This window comes from Vulpes lagopus, chromosome 16 (genome assembly GCF_018345385.1).
Source record: "Vulpes lagopus strain Blue_001 chromosome 16, ASM1834538v1, whole genome shotgun sequence".
NCBI classification, from domain to species: Eukaryota; Metazoa; Chordata; class Mammalia; order Carnivora; family Canidae; genus Vulpes; species Vulpes lagopus.
Window position 1 is genome coordinate 15,541,964 of NC_054839.1, and position 22,547 is coordinate 15,564,510.

At 47.6% G+C, this 22,547-nt stretch overlaps 1 protein-coding gene across 2 annotated transcripts in view; it reads left to right on the plus strand.

Moving 5' to 3' along the window:
* The first annotated feature begins 839 nt into the window (after positions 1-839).
* ABCC4 (ATP binding cassette subfamily C member 4) overlaps positions 840-22,547 on the plus strand; it is a 247,433-nt gene continuing 225,725 nt past the window's right edge. For both annotated transcript variants that reach the window (XR_005984058.1, XM_041731078.1), the window contains exon 1: positions 840-1,050. Coding sequence is in view for 1 of the 2 variants with exons in the window: in XM_041731078.1 (XP_041587012.1) it covers positions 977-1,050 (74 nt within the window). In the remaining variant the exon portion in view is untranslated. The remainder of the gene's footprint in view (positions 1,051-22,547) is intronic.

Genomic DNA, 22,547 nt, shown 5'->3' on the forward strand with positions numbered 1-22,547 from the left:
CATCCAGCCTTTATCTTTCTCATCTGGAAAAGAGGAATCATAACATCTTCTGGACTCGGGCCTCCTTAGGCCTAGAGGTGCGGTAAGGTCCCCGGGAGGGCACATCACCCGTACTCTGTAACTTCTGTTCTGTCGGCCGTTTTCATCCTGCCTTCAGGCGAGGGCACGACGAATGACCTCCTGAGGCGGGCTCCCTTTCCATAGCTCCCCTTCCCAGTCTCGGAGAGCGGCAACAAGGTGGCGAGAGCTCCTCTGTGCAGTGCAACCTGGGAGATGCCAAAAGCCTGCGGCCAGCGAGCGCGTGCATTCGTCTTCCCAAATCCGAGGAGCCCTTTCAATCCCCTGTTGCCTTTCTTTAGGTCTTGCAGCTCTACAAAGAGCCGCGCGAGCTCCTGCTGCTGTCCGAGGCCAAACGTTTGGCTCGCACCGCAGCGAACCCCGCGCGGCACCCCCCACCCCCGTCTGGTCCTGATGAGGGCAGCAAGCCCAGGAGGTGCGCTAACGCCTCGGGCCGCCCTCCCACGTGTCCTGAGAGCTGCCCCCGAGGGGGCGTTTCCGAGCCGGCGGTTGGGCCGAGCCGGCGCCTCCCCCCGCACAGCCGCTGGGGGCTGGGGCTCGCCGCGCCAACTTCTGCAAAGTCTGCAGCCAGGTGAGAACACGTGTGCGCCTCCGCGCCCGGCCCGCGGGCCACGAGCTCGGCCGACTCGCCTCCGACCTCCGCGGGCTGCGGGCAGAGTGGTGGCCGCCGGCCCGGCCCGGCCCGCGCGAGGCCGTCGCTCCCGGCCCCCGGCCCCGGCCCCCTGCTCCCGGCCCCCGCCGCCGCCGCGAGGCCCGGGGGGCGGGGACGGGGCGGGCCCGTCGGCGCTCAGCTCCCGGAAACCGGAGGTTCCCCGGCTCCCGCCGCGAGGACCTGCGCGCCGCCCGAGCTCCAGCATCCCCGCCCGCGCCTCCCGAGCAGCGCGACCCCGGCGCCAGGATGCTGCCAGTGTACCCGGAGGTGAAGCCCAACCCGCTGCAGGACGCCAACCTCTGCTCGCGCGTGCTGTTCTGGTGAGCGACCTCCCGCCGCCGCCGCCGCCGGCTCCCGGGCCGGGAGGGCAGAGGGTCGTGGCGGGGAAGCGCTCGCCTCCCGTGGGCCTCCCGCGTCGGCCGCGGGGCCGCGTCTGCGTCCCGGCGCGCAGGGTGGGCGGGAGCAGGGCCGGTGGCGGGGGGCTCCCTGCCGTGACGCTCGCGGCCGCGCCGGCCTCTGGCGCCTGGGAGGAGGGGGAGGAGGAGGAGCAGCAGCAGCAGCTGGAGCCCGGGCACGGGGCGGGGGGGGGGGGGCAGCGGGGGGCCAGCGGGGAACCAGCTGCCCGGGGAGAGGGACTGCCCACGGGGAGACCTGATTGGACCCGGCACGGCTCAGGGATTCGCCCTTGTAAACTAAAGCGGCACCTTTGTCTTCCTAAGCAAGCCGCTCTCCAACAGCTTCCCTTATGGGAGCCAACCCTGGACCGTTGCCATCCCCCGCAGCGCCCCCACCTCTTCCCATAGCCCTTCCGTGACCCTGAGCTGCGGCCGCACCGGGCTCCCCGTGTGTGTGGGACCGTGTCTCCCTGACCGCCCGCGTGCGTCTCACACTTTGGGTTCTGGCATCCAGTCGGGGCGACTTTCGTGTGCTTAAAAAATCCTTTGTTTTCTATTTAATGAATGGGAACACTTCTCTGACACATTTTGCTTTGGTCTGGGACATACATAACGACGGTGGAGTATGTTTTTGCACTGACGCTTTCGCAGGTATTTCCATTTCCACCTTGGAGGACCGCCCTGGAGATGGGGTCCTTGAAGCCTGTGGGGTGCTTCCCCGATGTCTACCCCTTAGAGAGTAGTGACCCATGCTGTTAATGCAGGTGGTTTTGTCCAGGAGTCCTATGGCCCTACAATCACTGGAGGGTCCCTGAGCTGGGAGAAAACAAATAGGTGAAAAGTGGCTTGGGAGATAGAGCTGGCGGCTGGTTTTCCATGTGGTACCTGGGACTACTAGGTGGGCTGGAGCCTGTGGGGTTTAGTTCTACTTGTTTGATTATTAGATCTTTTGTTTCTTGACCCTAAACTAACTCCAAAGCTTTAATCATTCCTACATTCTGATATTTACACTTTTTATAGAAAGCCTTAGAGATCCCGAGGGGATGACTGCTCTCTTAGGCTTGTTTTGATTGTGGTGTATTTGGTAAGTGTGGGGACATCTCTTGGCCGTTTGGCCCCTCTCAAAGAAGAATATGGGTAGAAGAAGGAATTTGGGTGTGGTTATCATAAATAATAATAAAGTAGGCAAATGTCTCCTTCTGGCAGGACAAGAAACTCTGTAAGCACTTTATTTTTTTCATTTCAGAGAGAAAGCGCACAAGCATGGGGGGTGGGGGCGAGGGAGAAGCAGACTCCTTGCTGAGCAGAGAGCCTGATGTGGGGCTCCATCCCAGGACCCTGGGATCATGACCTGAGCTGAAGGCAGACACCTAACTGATTGAGCCACCTAGGCACCCCAAGGAAGTATCTTCTAGTTATAGATTTTTCACAATACATGTGCATGAAAATGGGAAGGTGAGGACTTTTGATTGATGACTTTGGTAGGCACTCATATGCAGTTTCCCTGCTGTGGGGAAAGATCGCTTATCCCTGTTTGCACCTGATGGTACTGAAGCAGAGGCAAGTTAAGTGGCCTGGGATCACCGAGCTGTGTATTGGTAGAACAGGATCCCAAACCAGGCAGTCTGGCTCCTGAACCTGTGTTTGCAGCTGCTGTACTGAGCTGCTTCTTTTGGGATACTTGATCTTAAATGCATGGAGAAGGCTATTCTAAACACAGCTTTTTTTTTTTTTTTTATTTTTTTTTTTTTAATTTTATTTATTCGTGAGGGACACAGAGAGAGAGAGAGAGGCAGAGACACAGGCAGAGGGAGAAGCAGGCTCTCTGAAGGAAGCCCGATGTGGGACTGGATCCCCCGACCTGGGATCAGGCCCTGAGCCAAAGGCAGGTGGTCAACCGCTGAGCCACCCAGGCGTCCCAATAGCTTTGTACTTGTAGGCCGGACTTTTCTTAAAAGTTGGTGCCGATGGAGGTGAGGTGTGCACATAAAACCTATTAGCATGCTTTAGGGCAGCTGTCCTCAAAGCATCGCTCTCACACCTTCATCGCCACCACCTGGGAGCTTGTTAGAAATGCACATTCTCTGGCACCCATTCCAGACCAATTCTGTTATTGGAAACTGGAAGGTGGGCTTAAATCGGTGCTCCAGGTGATACTGATGGAAAGTTGAGCCTGGCTCACTGCTTTAAGCCCCTGTCTCCATTGGCATTGTACTCCATTTTTTTTTTTTTTTAAGATTTTATTTATTCATTCATGAGAGAAACAGAGAGGCAGAGACAGGCAGAGGGAGAAGCAGGCTCCATGCAGGGAACCCGATGTGGGACTCGATCCTGAGTCTCCGGGATTATGCCCTGGGCCGAAGGCAGTGCTAAACCACTGAGCCACCCGGGCTGCTCTGTTATTCCATTTTTAAAAAAAGATTTTTGTGTGTTCATGAGAGACACAGAGGCAGAGACACAGGCAGAGGGAGAAGCAGGCTCCCTGCAGGGAGCCCGATATGGGACTCGATCCCAGGACCGCCAGGATCACACCCTGAGCCAAAGGCAGATGCTCAACTACTGAGCCGCCCAGGTATCCCGAATATAGTTTACTTCTAATTTTTTTTTAAAGATTTTATTTATTCATTCATGAGAAACACAGAGAAAGGCAGAGACACAAGCAGAGGGAGAAGCAGGCTCCATGCAGGGAGCCCGACGCGGGACTCGAGGATCATGCCCTGGCTGGAAGGCTGGCTCTAAACCGCTGAGCCACCCAAGGATCCTAGTTTATTTCTAATTATGGTGTAATGCATATCCATGTCCATATATTTTTCTCTATTTCCAGAAGTGGAATAACTGGTGAACGGCAAAACTATTTTGGACCAACTGACCCTCTAGTGATTTGTGTGCATATTTCATTGTCAATTTTAAGTACCTGAATTTTTTTTCTAAGTCAAAGATTAAAAATATCAAGGTTTTGAATTTATTTGATTTATAGAAAAGGAGCTTTTTTTTTGTATCTTTGAATTGTGTATTAGATTTTTTTCCTATGAGGCTCCTCTGTCTGTTTAACAGTCTGTTTACATGAAAGAGAATGAGAGAACCCAAATGGAGAGCAGCGGACACCCTGCAGAGCTTGGAGCCTGGTGTGGGGCTCCATCTTAGGACCCTGAGATCATGACCTAAGCTAAAGGCAGACGCCTAACTGGCTGAGTTACCCAGGTGCCCCGAGGCATTTATATTTTTGAAATAGCTTGCAATTGTGCTTATATTTTTTCAGATTTTCTTTGACTTTTTTTTTTTTTAAGATTTTATTTGTTTATTAATGAGAGAGAGAGAGAGGCGGAGAAACAGGCTCCATGCAGGGAGCCCGACGCGGGACTCGAGGATCATGCCCTGGCTGGAAGGCTGGCTCTAAACCGCTGAGCCACCCAAAGATCCCTCATTTGACTGTTAATTTTGATCAGAGATTCTTTTTAAGAATTAAAAAGATTTAAGAAATTATTAAGTAATCTGTACACTCAGTATGGGGCTTAGACTCACAACTCCCAAGAGTTGCATGATCTATGGACTGAATCAGCCAGGTGCTCCTAGGTCAGAGATTTTAAATTTATATATATCTAAAAATTGAGGTTTTCTTTTTGGTTTTTCCTGTTTCCTCTGTAATATATCTTTCTCAGTTTCCAGCATCATCTAAATCTCCATAAGCATTTTCTAATACTAAAGTCAGCTAGAATTTCCTTTTGTATTTGGTATGAGGCCCCATTTTTTCCAAAACAGCCCATTTTCTCATCATGGTTTATTGAACCATTCTTCCTCTTTCCACTATTGGAAATAAGTGGTGTAGGCTTAGCCAGCTGAGCAATAGATGGTCTTGTCCCCTGAGACTCCCTGGATGCATCCCTGCTCCCCTGCTGTGCAGATGTGTTCTACATTTATCTGTCTATCCTCGTTCCCTCGGTTAGCAGCTCAGGACCTGTCCCCAGAGAAGGGAGTTGAGGAGGGTTTGGCCACATGCATCAGGCCACTGGAGAGGGGCTACATTCTACTCTTCTGACACTGGCTCAATCTGAGAATGATCACCTTGAAAAATGAATGCTATTAGGGTGACTGCCACTGGTGTCAAATGGACTGGAGACCTCTCAGAGCTCAGAGCTGAGGAGGGAAGTGCAGATGCTGAGTGCTGTCATGCTTTTCAGAGGGTGGCTACATTAGGCCTTCAGTGCATAGTGGTCATCAATGCAGTGGGAGCTTTCATTTTATTTCATTATTTTTTGAGGATGTTTTATTTATTTGAGATGTTTCCTTTAAAACTGAGGTTTTACACTATTTTAGAATACTATTTAAGATTTTAATTTTTAAAAAAATTTGAGAGCTGGAGAATGTGCCCACATGAGCATGAATGGGGGAGGGGCAGAGGAAGTAGCAGCCTCCCCACTCAGAGCCTCAGTCTGATGTGTATCTGGGGGTTTTAAGACCTTGAGATCATGACCTAAGCTGAAGATACTGAACCGACTGAGTCACCCAGCTGCCCCTTAAGATTTTAATTTTTAGTATTCTAAGTCCAACATGGGGCTTAGACTCCCAACCTGGAGATCAAGAGTTGGCAAGCTCTACCAACTGAGCCAGGTGCCCCCAGAATGCCCTTTGTTTTTATTATTTATTATTTTATTTTATTTTTTTTAAAGATTTAATTTATTCATGAGAGACAGAGAGAGAGAGAGAGAGAGAGAGAGGCAGAGACACAGGCAGAGGGAGAAGCAGGCTCCATTCCATGCAGGGAGCCTGATGTGGGACTCAATCCTGGGTCTTCAGGACCACGCCCTGGGCTGAAGGCAGTGCTAAACCGCTGAGCCACCTGGGCTGCCCTGTTATTATTATTTTTTAAGATTTTATTTATTTTTATTAATTTGAAAAAGAGCGTGGGCAAGTGGGGGAGGAGCAGAGGGAGAAGGCCAAGGGACTACACGGAGCCCAAGGATCCTATACCACTTCAGATCATAACCCAGGTGGAAACCAAAAGTCAGACGCTTAACTGAGCCTACGTGCCTCTCCAGAGTGCCTTTTATTTTTTTTTTATTTTTTATTTTTTTAAATTTTTATTTATTTATGATAGTCACAGAGAGATAGAGAGAGAGGCAGAGACACAGGCAGAGGGAGAAGCAGGCTCCATGCACCAGGAGCCTGACGTGGGATTCGATCCCGGGTCTCCAGGATCGCGCCCTGGGCCAAAGGCAGGCGCCAAACCGCTGCGCCACCCAGGGATCCCCAGAGTGCCTTTTAATATTAATCTCCTGTTGCTCGTTAACAATCAAATCGAAATTTTGTAGGAGGCTGGGTTAGCTTTTCAGGGCCCGTTATCTGGCCTCAGCCTGTTCCCGTCTTCATTTAGAGTTTTTGGCAAATATGTACAATAACTTCAGCCCCAAACAAGATAGCCCCTGCAGTGAAATTAGCAGTAACAAAATTAAATGTTTATCTCTTAAAGCTTCTGTTTGATTTTTTTGTTTTTATCCTTAGAGTTTTTCATCTGCTCGGCCTGAGAGGGCTTAACTAGTGTTCATTCAGGTGTGTCAAGTAGGTAATTTGCCCTTGAGCTCTCCAGGGGATCATCCCCATCCCCACCCCCCCTTCCTGTATCTCGCAGGTGGTGCCTGGTGTGTGGAGTCCAGGGACATACACAGCATGAGCCTTTATCCTAAATCTCTCCTGTAACTTCTCCATGGGGCCAGGAAACCCTGCCTCTGTGGGTTTCTTCTGTATGTGAACTCTAAGTCCCTGCAAATATTATATGTTTCTGTGCTGATGAATTGTATGAAGGTGGTTGCCAGTAATAGAATGGGAAGGTCTGGGTTTGGAATGGACTTGACTCTTCTTTTTGGCCCTGCAATATCTGTGTAGCTACCTGTAAATGAATAATCTGAGCTTTGAAATTGGGAGACTGGGGATGATTTTTTTTTTTTTTTTTTTTTTATGATAGTCACAAAGAGAGAGAGAGAGAGAGAGGCAGAGACACAGGCGGAGGAAGAAGCAGGCTCCTTGCACCGGGAGCCCGATGTGGGATTCAATCCGGGGTCTCCAGGATCGCGCCCTGGGCCAAAGGCAGGCGCCAAACCGCCGCACCACCCAGGGATCCCTGGGGATGATTTTTAATGCAAAGTCACCTAATCTATGGTTAAGGCCTTGGGTGGTTATGGGTAGGGGGCTCCTGAAGAACTGGAATTTAAGTTTGAGATTCATTAAAAGATTGATCCATTTTTATTTTTGTTTAATTTTTAAGGATTTTATGTCTTTGAGAGAGAGAAAGAGAACAAGAAGGAGCAGGGGAAGGGGCAGAATGAGAAGCAGGCTGGATGCGGGACTGGATCCCAGAACCCTGAGACACTCTGGGATCATGACCTGAGCCAAAGGCAGATGCCCAACAGACTCTGAGCCACTCTAGCATCCTATTTTTAGTTTTTAAATATTTTATTTTTAAGTAATTCTCTACACCCAAAGTGGGGTTTGAATTCAAAACCACATGATCAAGAATCATTTACTCTACCGACTGAGCTAGCCAGGGGCCCCAAAGATGGATCCATTCAAAGATCTCTTTACATTATATACATACAGTAAGATAACTAGCAGAGGGTAAGATTATTTTTTAATTTTTATTATTTATTTATTTATTTATTTTATTTTATTTTTTATTCATGAGAGACACAGGGAGAGGGAGAGGCAGAGACATAGGCAGAGGGAGAAGCAGGCTCCATGCAGGGAGCCCGACGTGGGCTGGGTCTCCAGGATCACACCCTGGGCTGAAGGCGGGGCTAAACCACTGAGCCACCTGGGCTGCCCTATTTTTTTTTTTTTTTTTTAGAACTTAAAACTCATGTTTACCTATTTCAGCAGTATTTTTCAAGATACCTTAAAAATGTAGATGAGGGTCCTTCCCTCTCTGTAGGTATTCTGGTTGGTCTGGGTGGGACTTAGGGATCTGCATTTGAGTTCCCCTGGGCACTTAGAGCCCTCAGAGATGGGTCCGATTAGAGAACAATACTGATCATCCTTAATGGCTATTGAGTGATTCCTGTCGGCTCAGACTTTTTTTGCTGTGGTAATATCTCAGTCCATTCTCAATCTTATAAGGCAGTGAATACATTTTCACATGTGAGGAAATGCAGGTGCAGAGAGGTTGGGTGCTTTGTCAGGAACAGCTTAGCTAGTGGGTCTCAGTGCACCAGTGGGTTTTCTTCTCACATCCTCAGCACATGCAGTGGCCAGAATACTCCAGCTCTTGTCTGCCCAGCTCTAGCTCCGACAGGTAAACACTGGTTGACCGAATGAATAAATGAGTATGCTGACTCCAGCAGACATTTACAAGTCATGTTAGTGAATGAATATGCTCTTTATAGATGCTTGCATCAGAGACATGTTTTCCTACCCTCTCTTCATCATGCTGTCTCTTGAATTGTCAGTATGTTGTTGGCCATCTGTTGTTTTTTTTTTTTTTTTTAAAGATTTTATTTATTCATGAGAGACAGATGGGGAGAGAGAGAGAGAGAGAGAGAGAGAGAGAGAGGCAGAGGCACAGGCAGAGGGAGAAGCAGGCTCCATGCAGGGAGCCTGATGTGGGACTCAATCCCGGGTCTCCAGGATCAGGCTCTGGGCGAAAGGCAGCGCTAAACTGCTGAGCCACCCAAGCTGCGCACCCCCACCCCGTTTTTTTAAGATTTTATCTGAGAGAGTGGGAGCAAGCATGTGAGGGGGTGGGTGGGTGAAGAGCAGAGAGACTAGCAGACTGCATGCTGAGCGTGGAACCTCATGTGGGGATGCTTGCTTGAACTCAGGACCTTGAGATCACCACCTGAGCTGACTGAGCCACCCAGGTGCCCCTGGCCATCCAGTTCTTAAAGAGGGAACCTATCAGTTCTTGCCGACTTTGCTGACATCAAATGCCATTGACTGAGCTTTAGGCATGCCCTTGGAGTTCTTTTGGCAAGTGTGTCCAAATGTGACTGTGAGAGCAGAAGGGAATGCATAAAGGTACCCACACTCCTGGGGCTTGGGTCCCACTCCTCGGTTCAGTGTCTGCTTATGCTCTTGGCTTTTCTTCCTCCTAATGGGTCTTCCTGCCACTAGTCTTTCCCCTAAAATCCATGCCATCCTTGAGCTTAAGAACTTCTCCCATTTCTATACTGCTTTTTAAGAGAGGTTCTATTTATTTATTTATTTATTTTATATATTTATATATTTATGTAGAGAGGTTCTTAAGGGTGGCATTCAGAATCCTTCTGAACCTGCTTTTTGAGTCTCGTCTTCCACCATTTCTCTCATAACTGGACTTTTTTTTTTTATGAAGTGAGGTAGATTTTCTAACTGTTCTGTCTGTGCAGGGCCTTCAGAGCCAAGATTGGGGTCCTGATTGATGACGGGCAGCTGCCTCTGAGTGAACCACTGGGTTGGTTACCAGGGTTGTAGGAGGCTAGTGGGGGGAAAGCAGGCTGATGCCTGTATTGCTTCATAGCACCATTGCTAAAGGCCCATTTATACACCTCTGAGCCCTAATCCAGGTGAGATACAGTGGAGCAGTGCCCCACCTGGAGCTAAAGTATCTGGGTATAAATCTATGATGTGATCATAGGCAAGTTTCCTCATCTGTAAAATGGGAATAATCATGATACCCATCTCATAGGGTTGTTGGAGAGTATTAAACGAACCAAATACTGGTAAACAGTGAATAAATATTAAAAGATAGCCATGTTGGGCAGCCCCGGTGGCCCAGCTGTTTAGCACCGCCTTCGGCCGTGATCCTGGAGTCCCAGGATCGAATCCCACATCGTGCTTCCTGCATGGAGCCTGTTTCTCCCTTTGCCTCTGTCTCTGCCTCTCTCTCTCTCTCTCTGTCTCTCATGAATAAATAAATAAAATCTTAAAAAAAAAATAGCTATGCCACCTTCCTCTTGTTACTTAAGCATTTGTAAACTTAACATTTGTTTGTAAATTGCCATAGTTTTATTTACCTGATAGAGGATAAATGTAAATTGCGTAGTCTTATCCTTACTCATAGAAACATAATCTGGTGGTAAGGGGGGAAGTGTTGGCATCCTGAAATCAGAATTTTTTAAACAGAATTTTGAATGATTCATGCTAAGGTTTGGGAACTACTTTTCTGAGCTCATTCTCCGCCCTTAAAATCCTTTTCTGTTTTGGGGAGTGGGAGGCCAGGGGTACTGTCCCAGTCCCCTTGTGGTTTGGTAATTCTTTCAGTGGGAGGCCAGGGGTACTGTCCCAGTCCCCTTGTGGTTTGGTAATTCTTTCAGCCAATATTTGAGTGCCTTTTTTGTTGCTGAATTCAAATCCATAAAAATAACATTCCTGTTCTCAAAGAGCTCACACGATCTAGTCTATTTAATTCTGTAAATATTGTTAGCTACTGAACAAAACAAGCCCCAAATCGTAGTGACTTAGTTACAAAACAAAGCACACTTAATCTCATGTTTGTAGTCCTTTTTGAGTTGTTAGGGGTGGAGAACTACACTACATACTTACCCAGCAGCTGGACTTTTTATATCCTGTGGCTCTGTCCTTGGGTCCTCTCCATCAAGTCCTCTTCATTCAACTGGAAAGAAGTTGTTTGTGGTTGGTGTTTGTGTCCCTGGCTTGGAACTTGGAAGTCTCATACATTATTTACACACAAATTTTTTTGGCCACGTGTCAATCACATGGTTGCCTGTGACCATGAGGTGGGCTAGAAAGTGTGGTCCACATGTCTAGCAGTTTGCTATGAGAGTTAAGTCAATCCCTACAGGTCAGGTGGGCCCTGTTGCAGATCTGTGACATGTGCCCAGGTAGAGGGTTGTGTAAAGAAGGTGGGGAGTCTTCTCAGAGGGGAGGATGGGCATATGTAGGATGCAGAATTGTGGAAAGGGGGAGTGGCTCCTGAGACCAGCGATAAAGTGTTGTAGATGCCCCTCCCCACCACCTGAAGGTGTTTGATACAGTCATTCAAGGTCTCACTCCTGCCCTGTGTCATCCCAGCCAACTTTCATACTTAATCTCCTCCCCAGTCCTGTACTCAGTGAAGTACATGGGCTTCGTTCCTCCTAGGGCTTCGCTTCTTATTCCATTTCCTGGTTCCATGGCCACTTCTGTGCTGGCCTCTTCATGGGGCTATCTGCTCTTTTTCCCTCGCCTTGCTCCTGTCTGCCCTACTTACAATGTAAGAATCACAGGGTTGGTTGAGAGAGATCTGAGTTTATACTCACTACAGGAATCCCTTCCAGACATTGTGCAGTGGGGAAATTACTGCTCTTACAGATCTTCATACTGGAATACCAGGAGAATGCTGTATTGAGCCAGTTTTCTTTATGGGTGTTTTTTACCCATCTGTGTATCTCTCTTTTTTTATGTCAACATACAGCAAGTTGACTCTCCCCTCCACATGATAGCCTGTGGATCCATGAAATCTTTCAGAGAATTGTCTCTAGTTCTTAGGAACTGTCTTTAAATGGCAGGGTTTTCAGATCCTCTTCCATCTGCCTGAATTATGCTTTGGTTTATCAATGTCTTTTTTTTTTTTTTTTTAAGATTTTATTTATTTATGGGAGACAGAGAGAGAGGTAGAGACATAGAGAAGCAGGGTCCATGTAAGAAGCCTGATGCAGGACTCGATCCTGGGACTGCGGGATCACACCCTGAGCCAAAGGCAGACGCTCAACCGCTGAGCCACCCAGGGCGTCCCTATCAATGCTTTCTATTGTGTCATCTAGAACTAGACCTATTATTCTAGGTTTATTCTAGCCAGAAATAGTGTTTTAACTAATTCAACGATTTAACAAATAATTTTGAGTGCTTGCTGTCCTCCGGGTAATGTTCTAAAGGAGTTGGCAAACTATGACCTGCAGGTCAAATCCAGTCTGCTGTTTTTGTTTTTGTTTTTTTTTGTTTTTTTTTTTTTTATTAAAAGATCTTTATTTTATTTTTTTTATTTATTTTTGATAGTCACACAGAGAGAGAGAGAGAGGCAGATAGGCAGAGGGAGAAGCAGGCTCCATGCACCGGGAGCCCGACGTGGGATTTGATCCCAGGTCTCCAGGATCGTGCCCTGGGCCAAAGGCAGGCGCTAAACCACTGCACCACCCAGGGATCCCAGTCTGCTGTTTTTGTAAATAAAGTTTTGTTACAACATGGCTATGCTCATTTATTTATATATTGTCATCTGTGGACTACAGTTGCAGGGTTGAATAGTTGCTACAGAGACTGTATGACCTGCAGAGCCTAAAATATTTGTGGTTTAGTTCTTTACAGAAAATGTCTGCCCACTCCTGTTCTAGATGTTTGGGATATAACAGCAAAAATAGGTAATAGTCCCTACCTTCCCTTGACTTAAATTCTCTTGAGAGAACAAATAATAAGATAAATAAGTAAAATACAGTGCTAAAGAGAAAAAAATGAGGCAAGGAAAGGGCTCAGGAGATTGTGTATATGATAGGGAGAAGACAGTTTTAGGCAGGGTGGCAAGGGAAAGCTTCATGGAGAAATCATGCACCTTCTTGGGGTATGGCCAGTGCAAGAGAGGAGGTCTTGCGGACTCTATTGGCCATTGGAAGACTTTGGCTTTACTTGAAGTTGGGACCACTGGAGAGTTTTGAGAAGAGCTCTGATGAGGTCTGCTCAGGAGTTAGTAAGATCACTCTAGCTGCTATATTGAGAATAGACTAAATAAAGAAAGCCACTAACAGAAGCAGGGAGACCTGCAGGATGTTCACAGTGGATCAGGCAAGAGGAGAAAGTAGCTTTCACTGGGAGGGTGGTAGGAGTGGTGGGGAGTCGTTGGGTTTAGGGAAGAACTTATTTGAAGGTGGAGCTGGGCATCTTCGGATATTAGACTGTGGAACTTGAGAGGAAGAAGCTGGCAAGGTTGCCTCTGGGTTCAGCCTGAGTCCCCGGGAAGGATGGAGTCCCCATTTAATGGCTTGCTGAAGCCTGCAGGGAAGAATGGGTTGGAGAAGACCAGGGGTTTGGATTTGACCATGTTAAGTTTGATAATGCCTGCCACACATTCAAGTAGAGAGGTCATGAGTTGGAGGCTGAAGAAAGAAGTTTGGGCTGGTGATAAGATTTGAGTATTGTGAGCAGTGTATACAGTTGGGCTATATGGGACACATGGTCAACTGACATCATAGTCCATGGGGTTTATCCCCACACAACACTGCTGTTTTACCTCTGTTTAAGTTGGTGCCATTTTATTGAGGTCAGGATTTAGCATCCTTTTGTTGTCTGTTGAAAATTCTTTGAAAATATTTGTAGTTTTATTTCTAAGTGCCAGAAGGGGTAGGTCCTGGAACTGTCCTGTAGGTTGTGGCTGATCCACTTACAAACCCTTGGTAGCAGATTAAGGTGGCCACAGGTGTTGGAGGGAGGTTGTGTCGTCTGTCTTATAGGAGTCCAGAGGTATCTGATGTACCAGGCAGTCATTCTGAAATCCCACAGAGGAAGGAATTAAGGATAGGTTGGCATGATTTCCTCTTAATGAACACAGGTTGGCTCTTGTCCTAAATAGACTTGCAAATTGTCTCCTTCAAAAGGTTGTTGATGTGTATTATTTCTGTTAAACTTGCTAGTTCTATTTTAATTTCTTATTAGTTAATGCATAACAGTTTCTCAACCATCACAATGATTGAATTACCTGGGCAGTCATACAGTTTTTATGCCTGGCCCCTCTGTAGGCGGACTTGAATGATCATCTCTGGGTGGAACCTAGGCATTAGCATTTTAAAAATATTCCCTGTGAGTTTGTTTGTTTGTTTCTTCTTTTTTTTTGTTTAATTTATTTATTCAGGAGAGAGAGAGACAGACAGGCAGAGGGAGAAGCAGGCTCCATGCAGGGAGCCTGACATGGGACTCGATCCCAGGTCTCCAGGATCATGCCCTGGCCTGAAGGCTCCCTGTGCGTTTCTGATGGATACTGAAGACCGAGGCAGACAGCTTTCCAAAGATCAGACACATTTCTGTGCACATTTCCATTCTTTTGGTCAAGGTTTCTGAACTGGCCTCATCACCAAACCATGAGATCCTTTGCAAGTTCCTCTCTTAGCATGAGGACAACTGGTATTGTAGGGTATATTCATCCCTGTGAGGACTCAGCAGGTGATTGGGGGGGTGGGGGGACGAGAGGGTTTGGCAAATTTGGGCATCTTAGAGATACTTGGTCCTTGGGTCTTTATAGTATCTCCTTGTTGAAGCCAGCTTTGTCCTCATTTTGGCCATGTAGAACATCATGGGGCTTGGAATTCAGTCATGTCTGACAAGTTCCAGATCTTGAGCTTCTGCCTCCATGTCTAGCTGTTTATTTCCTTCCCCGTGGTCAGACAAGGATGCCTGGGTTGAGTGAGTTTAGGGAGGGTCACTGAGTGGCTGGCCATCTCACACTTGTCAGTGAATACGAGCACCTGTGTAGCTCAGTAGTTGAACATCTGCCTTTGGCTCAGGATCATGATCCAGGGTCCTGGGATGGAGTTCCATATTGGGCTTCTTGTGGGGAACCTGCTTCTCTCCCTCTGCCTATGTCTCTGCCCCTCTCATGAATATGTAAATAAAGTCTTAAAAATAAAAGCTTGTGAGTATAAAATTACTCACCTAATAATAAACTATTTTTATTTGGATATGTTTATGGGTGTGTTCTATGGGTCAGGATATGACGGACATTGTAGGATAAACCCAATGGACTACTTTTAATGTCTCCTCTTGAAGCCACTCTTTACCATATAGGCAGTGAGCACTTTAACAATGATAAGAAAGGTGTCTGTCTTAATTTTTTTTAAAGGTTTTATTTATTTTTCATGAGAGACTCAGAGACAAAGGCTGAGGGAGAAGCAGGCTCCCCACAGGGAGTCGGATGCGCGACTTGATCCCAGAACTCCTCGATCCAGAACTCTGCAATCATGCCCCGAGCCAAAGACACTCAACCGCAGAGCCACCCAGGCCTCTTGTGTCTGTCTTATTTTAAAAAGGGAGGTTTACTGACGGCCTAAAATTTGATTCCAGGATCCTTAGACTATGACTGAGTGGAAGACAGAGGCTTACTGACTGACCACCCAGACACCCTCCTGACTGCATTTTAAATGAGTTTTTCTTGGGGGGCCTGGGTGGCTCAGTGGGTTAAGTGTCTGCCTTCGGCTTGGGTCATGATCTCAGGGTCCTGGGATCAAGCCCCACATCAGGCTTCCTGCTCAGCAGGAAGTCTGCTTCTCCCTTTGCATCTGCCTCTCCCCCCATCATGCTCTCTGGTTCTCCCCTTGCTTGCTTGCTCTCTCTCTCTCTTCAAATAAATTAAAAATTAAAAAAAAAAAAAAAGTTTTCCTTTACTCAGTGTCACAGGAGAGCGCCTCAGACTGGAGCCAGAGGGACCCAAGTGCTTGTCCATGATCTTGCACTTACTGGTTGTATGACATTAGGCAAGACACAATCATTTTTGGGCCTTAGTATCCTCTTGTACACGTTGGGAAAATTAAACTTACTTTGATGTATTCTGAAACTTTGTCTTAAGTATAATGAATAAAATCCTATACACTTCTTTTTCCTACTCACTTGCAGTGAAGCAGGGCAAGTCAGCAGTGGGGTAATATGGAAGTGGTGCAGTGTGTAATACACATCTCTGATGAATGAAGAAATGACCTGTTAAGACTTGTTAAAAAGAAAGGAACACAGGGTAATGTAATTTATACTCAGAACTGGGACACTGTCTGTGGAAGTGCTTGGAAAATTATAAGTGGTGGTAGCTACATCCTCTAGAAGTTTTCTAGAAACAGTACCTCCCAGAGCAACCTGGCTGAAACTGCCCAAGTCAGCTTCAGCACTAACCTTCTACTAATGGTGCTGATAACCTTGATCTTGGACTCTATCCCTACAGAACTGTGAGAGGCTAACTTTTTGTTATTTAAGTCACCCTGTCTATGGTACTTTGTTATGTGGCCCCAGCCGCCTTAGGCACCCCTCATGTCCCACAGATGTCTCGGTTACAGTTGGTGCCACTGATCAGAGCTGCTTTGTACTGTGGTCATTTGTCCTCTGTCCTGTATTAAACATTAAACTCAATGAAGGACTTAGACCTCACGACCTTAACCTTCTATTGACCTGCTTGGTATAGACCTGCTGCCTCATAAATTCTGAGTTGAATTCAGGTAAAAATACCCCAAAACTTCAGACTTGGAGGCCGTACCCTTAAAAATGCTTCAGAATAACAAAACCAAAACCAAAAACGCTTCAGAGTACTTTGGAGAGAGAATGAGTTTTGTCCCCGGACTGGCAGACCAGGTGTACCAAGTATCATTCTTGCTCTTGAAATTCAATCACTCATTCTTTTTATTAAGATTTTATTTATTTACTCATGAGAGGTAGAGGCAGAGACATAGGCAGAGGGAGAGGCAGGCTCCATGTAGGGAGCCTGGTATGGGACTTGATCCCAGGACCCCAGGATCATGACCTGAGCCAAAGACAGATGCTCAACCATTGAGCCACCCAGGTGCCCCTTGATCTATCATTCTTGTGTTCATTTCCCCTGAACTTGGTTCGTGCATCTTTGGTGAAGGGCTGTCTAGGGTAAGTACGTTCAGGAAGGCAGTGAGGTAACTCAGTCTCATGCTCTGAACTTTCTCTATTGCATGTGCATGGAAGTTTGGGAAAGCCCCATGCAAGTCCTTAATATCTCCAGTATTTTTTTTTAAAGATTTTTTATTATTCATGAAAGACAGAGGGGGGGTTGCGGGGCAGAGACACAGGCAGAGGGATAAGCAGGCTGCACACAGGGAGCCCGATGCGGGACTCGATCCCAGGACTCCAGGACCACTCCATGGGCCAAAGGCAGGCACCAAATCGCTGAGCCACCCAGGGATCCCCATGTCTCCAGTATTAATAGCTGAACAAAAGAGTTGGCTCTGTTCTCAGGCATATTCAGAATCCTCTGTGCTTTGCCCCTTTTGGATATAATGTAGTCCTGTTGTTTCCTTGAAACAGATGTTTTTTGAAACATTTTAAATACAGGATCAGTCCCTCTGAGTAAGCCAAATTAGATCCCCCCCCCCGCCCCCCATGGGTGAGTTTTAGTCCCCTCTGCTAGGAGCTGCTCAGAAAGTAAATTGAAGTCTTGAAGGGAAATTCCTAAGGCTGCTTCAGGGACCCAGTTCCTCAGGAGGGAGGGATTCCTTTCCTGTAAGGGGGAGGCCCAGCTTCTAAGAACTGCTTCCAGGAAGGATGAGGTGTAGCAGGAAGGAATCCCACAGAGCAGCAGACCCAGACACACTTTTGAGAAGGGAATTCATTGCCTTTGATTTCTGGGAATTGGTGTTTTTTCTTTTTTTATTCAGGGCAGACCCAAAGTGAGTAAATGCTCCCTAACGCGTGAGGCTGTGGGGAAGGTGGTTTGTGAGGGGGTGAGGGCTGTGGCAGTTGGGTTGAACCCCGGCTGGCAGACTGGGGATGAACCAGGGGCAGGCCGCCCCCCTGGACAGGAGGTCATGTTCAAAGCCATTAGGCGGTTTCCTCCCCGTCAGGAATTTCAAGGAAGGGGTGACCGGTGAACACTGATGCGGCGCCTGTACATTCGGGCGGACCAGGCCGTGCGTGTGGGGAAGGCAAACACGAGGGAGGCTGGCGTGTCCTTCCACGGCCTGCAGGAAGGCAGGAAGCCAGGCAGCCGCGGCTCCTCCCTGTGGCTCCTGGGGAGCTGCTGGCGGCTGGAGGTCCCCCTCCACACTTCCTGCCAGTTCTGTGCTGGCTTCCTCCTGCTCCCACCTGCTCTGTTCTCTTCAGCCTTCTCTGCTGTGTCCCCCCCACCCCGCCGCCCCCAGATGCCAGCCCTGTTTCCTGGCTTCCACAAAGATCCATCTGCCGTGGGGGTTGGGGAGTTTGGAAGATAGGGCTGAGTGTTGGGTGGCTTTGTGCCCCCATCTCTCTCTCTCAGCTCCCTTTCCTTCTCTGAAGTAAGAGGCAGTGTTTGTTCCCCACCATCCCTCCCTCACGTGTTGGGCACAGCCATTCTGGTCACTCCAGAACGTTCCTGAACCATGTTCTGCCTTATTGTGTAAATACCTCTAGCATGAGGTGCAGCGCAGCTGCCGTAACGGTGATGATGTTTAACGTCCACGCGTTGCCAAGTGGGCCGCTTTCTTTGCCTCCGGCTAAGGAGACTGAGGGACAGAGGTTACGTTTTGTGCCCCAAGCAGCGCAGCGTAGGAAATGGAGGAGATGGGGCTGTTGGAATGCGGGCTCCGGGTGTCAGAAGCACGAGCACGCGCCGCAGAGGTCCCGCGAGGCAGAGCAGGTGCGTGTGAGCCTGAGGAGCTGGTGTGGTCCAGGAGACGCTGCTTGGTTTTCCCCTCCTTAAATCCCTAGAGGAGGCACACCTCCAGGAGCCTCCTGCGGTACGGGTACAGACGACGACTCCTTTCCTCAGGCTTAGCCATCTGGTGTCGGCGTTTCAGGACCAATCTTAACTTCCGAAGTGGCCCCTGACTCCTGGTGGATTTTACCCTTAGGTTAGATTGTAGAGTAAAGAAGCATTTGTGTTCTTTTATAATCTAGGTCTCCCATTTTTTTTTTTTTTTTTAAGATTTATTTATTTGAGAGAGAGAGTAATGGGGCAGGTGGGGGCGGAGGGACAGAAAGAGAATCCCAAACAGACTCCCCGCTGAGCCTGACTTGGGGATCGATCCCACAGCCTTGAGAGCAGGACCTGAACTGAAATTAAGAGTCTGACACCCGACTGAGCCACCCAGGTGCCCCTATATCTATCTGGGTCTCCGAATATGCCACCATCCTGTGTTGTTCTGGCATCTTTTTATTTCGGAAGGAAGTGGTTTGGTGTAGTAGTCTTCCTCCTACCCTTTCCTCCACAAAAGGAAAAGATATCATTCCTTGATTTGATAGGAAATCAGGTCAAGAACATTTTTGAAGGGTACCTGTGTGGTGCAATGGGTCAAACATCCAATTCTTGGTTTTTGGCCCAGGTGGTGACATGGAGCCTCTATACTCAGCAGGGAGTCTACTGGAGAGTCTCTCCTTTGCCCCTCCTGCTTCTCTCTCTCTCTCTCTCTCTCTCTCTCAAATAAATAAATCTTTTTTTTCAAAGATTTTATTTATTCATAAGAGACATAGAGAGACAGAGACAGAGACACAGATACAGGCAGAGGTAGAAGCAGGCTCCATGCAAGGAGCCTGATGCAGGACTCGATCCCGGGACTCCAGGATCATGCCCTGAGCTGAAGGCAGGCGCTAAAACGCTGAGCCACCCAGGGATCCCCTCAAATAAATAAATCTTAAAACAATTTTTTGATTCTCTGAGGTCCTAGGGCTGCTGCCAGCCTCACTGTTTTTAATTTTTCTTTTCATCGGTACCATGTAGTTCTAACTCTTGGTTTGCCCAGGACAAGCCTGGTTTATACCCCTTATTACATTGTAATTATTAACAGCACCTCCTTTTATTCCTAGGAGTGTCTTAGGTTGAATGATAAATAATATTGCTCTAAGTGAGCTGAAGTTCATATTCCATAAACTGTACCCCTCACCCCACCATGGCACTTGGGCAGGAAATGTGGTCAGGGTGATTCCAGTATCTTCTATACTTGTACTAGGAGTAATCACTTGTGAAAACCTATGATCGTCCCCACCTGGGAGAACAACTTGTGGCCTGTGCTTTGTTAGAATGCTGGCTATGAAAGCTATAGGGAGAGCGTGGATCCCTGGAGGTGACCCCTTGAAGATCAGGAGGATCCTAACAGGCTGTGGGAGCATTGATGGGAACGTCTCACTAGTGGTCCAGTTTGTGGAGCTGGAGGGGTCTCCTGGGATGGGTGTGAGTCCAGCCAGTGAAGACCACTGTACTCAAGCACTTAGCTTCTTAGTGTGAGGCAGAGAGAGCAACCTGGACAGGAGATCATGGCCAGGGGGCTCTGGTGAGAGGTTTGGGAACCTGGGAAGTCCTGGGTAAGGGGGGAAAGGCTGCAAGTTCCCCGAGATGATGTGGACCTTCATCTTGAGTGGGGGGGGGGGGGGAGCTGGCTTAGCTGATAACTGATCCTAGAGCTTTTGGTTGGGCTGAGGCCTCTGAGGGGCCCTTGATGCGACCCAGCCCTTGGAGTCTGTTGAGCCTGGAGGAGGCTAAGACGCGGTGCGTTGGCATGTTGACATATTGGCACTCGGCGGTGACTGTCTTGGCTGATTAACTGTGTGCCTTTGGGCCACGTGCAGTCTGAGCCAGTTTCTGTATTTGTCAGTTGAACATGCTAGTAGTAACTCTGGGTAGATGGGAAAAATCCTAAAGCCCAGCTATCCTCTCCCAGATTCCTTGATTCATTCCCTAGATGACGTTTTTTCATGATCTTGGCTCAATTAGAGGCAAATGCTTAGAGTTTCAGAGTTTTTCTGTAAGTGCCTTAGACCTTAGGGCTTCTCACTTGCTGACTTCTTGCTTGGAACATGTGCATCCGGCTTCCTTCCAGGCGGTCCACGTCTGGCTGCCTCTGAGAGCCCTGCCTTATCACTCCAGCTAGAGGAGCCACCCCCATGCTCGCCACATCTCTCTTTTCATTTTCTTTCTTTTCTTTTCTTTTTTTTTCTTTCAAGATTTATTGATTCATGAGAGATGCAGGGATACAGGCAGAGGGAGAAGCAGGCTCCTTGCAAGGAACCCAATGCGGGACTCGATCTAGGATCATGCCCTGAGCCAAAGGCAGATGCTCAACCACTGTTGAGGCCTCCCTGTTTTCATTTTCTATCTGATAGTTATCACTGTTAACCTGTCTTAGTGTGTTGTCTTCTGCTTCCCTTCCTGAATGTGAGCTCCATAGAAGATGCTCCCTCTGGGTTATAATCTAGAAAAGTGCTTGTCACATGGCGGGCTAGCACTAATGACTTCATTTCAACTAGTGAATGTTAACACTCCTGTTTCCTACAGTCTTGTTGAGAATCCTGGTTAAAAAAAAAAAAAGGTGAGTTGCCTCTTTTTTTTTTTTTAAAGTTTTAATTAATAAAGGCATTGTACACATGGTGTACTTGGAGAGAATATGAGGGTTGCTTCCATGGGGATGAAGAACGAAGATGCCATATGGCTCTGGCCTCTTTGGAGGGAGGAGGAGAAGGAGCGGCATCTCCTGCTCTTGGGTTACACAGTTGGGTACTCACTGTTCTTGACAGCTGCAGGATGTGTGTGAGGGGGAGTGGTCTGTCTGCCACCTTTCCTTCCTTATGATGAAGTGCAGGTGACCTTCATGGAGGGATGAGGAGCTTGCTAGAGGAGTTGGTATAGGACTGGAGAGACAGGACAGACCGGAGCCAGGGGTGATAGCCCATCTGCAAAGCATGTCTACAAGGTATTCCCTGCAGTCTCTTGTGTTGTTTTCAGTTGCTCTTTGCCCCCCGCCACTGACTTTCTGTGTTTATAGGAAACATTTTTCAAAGTGAATGGGAGAAGATCCTAAGATGATGAAGAAAGCTATTTTAGCGTGTCCTGAAATTCCCGATAGAGCTTTCTCTCTTCCACGTCCTACTGAATGAGCCCTTTAATAGACCATGTACAGAGGCTTTTCAAAGGATGTTTTTGTTCTTTCTGAATACGCAGCTAGGGATGGTGTGTTTGTAATTGACCTAATGCTTCAAAGAATGAACTGGTTTAGCTGGAATACCGTGGACATAGTATAGCCAAGTAGAAAAGCATAGGATTTATAATTAACTTTCCCCCCCTTAACTCTGAATAATAGGCAGAGGGGTTCTTACATTTTAAATTGGTGTTATCGGGCAGCCCGGGTGGCTCAGCGGTTTAGCGCCGCCTTCGGCCCCGGGCCTGATCCTGGGGACCCGGGGTGGAGTCCCACGCCATGGAGCCTACTTCTCCCTATGCCTGTGTCTCTGCCTCTCTCTCTTTCTGTGTCTCTCATGAATAAATAAATAAAAACTTAAAAAAATATAATTTGGTGTTATCGTTTTGGACCACAGTTCTCTGTATTTTGTATAAAATATGGTGTGCTGGTCTCCTATTTTTTTTGGCACTATTCTTTTTGCTTGTCAGGATGTGGCCAAAAATGGCATAATGGAGGTCTGGAATCAGAGCTTTGCAAAGGTGCCTAGAAAAGAGTGGAAGGCATGGTCCCAAAGAAGGATTGGTTTGTTGTGGAAGAGCGGCTTCAAGTTCAGAGCCAGCCAGAGCATGGAGGATATTTTTGGTCACACCTTCACTTCTGCCTCTGGGCTGCGAGGACCTTGTATGTTTTATTTGTGGACTTTAAGCAGCTGTTGTTATTAACTTGTGGATAATTACCAGAAATATGAAGTCAAATCAGTGCTTATTATTAACCCTTTGCCTTTTCACCTAAGAATTTAGGGTGGTGGCATTATAAGAATTAAAAAGGAGGCTCGACTAACTTTGTTATTGAATCTACTTGAAGTAAAATCATAGCTGTGCAACCACC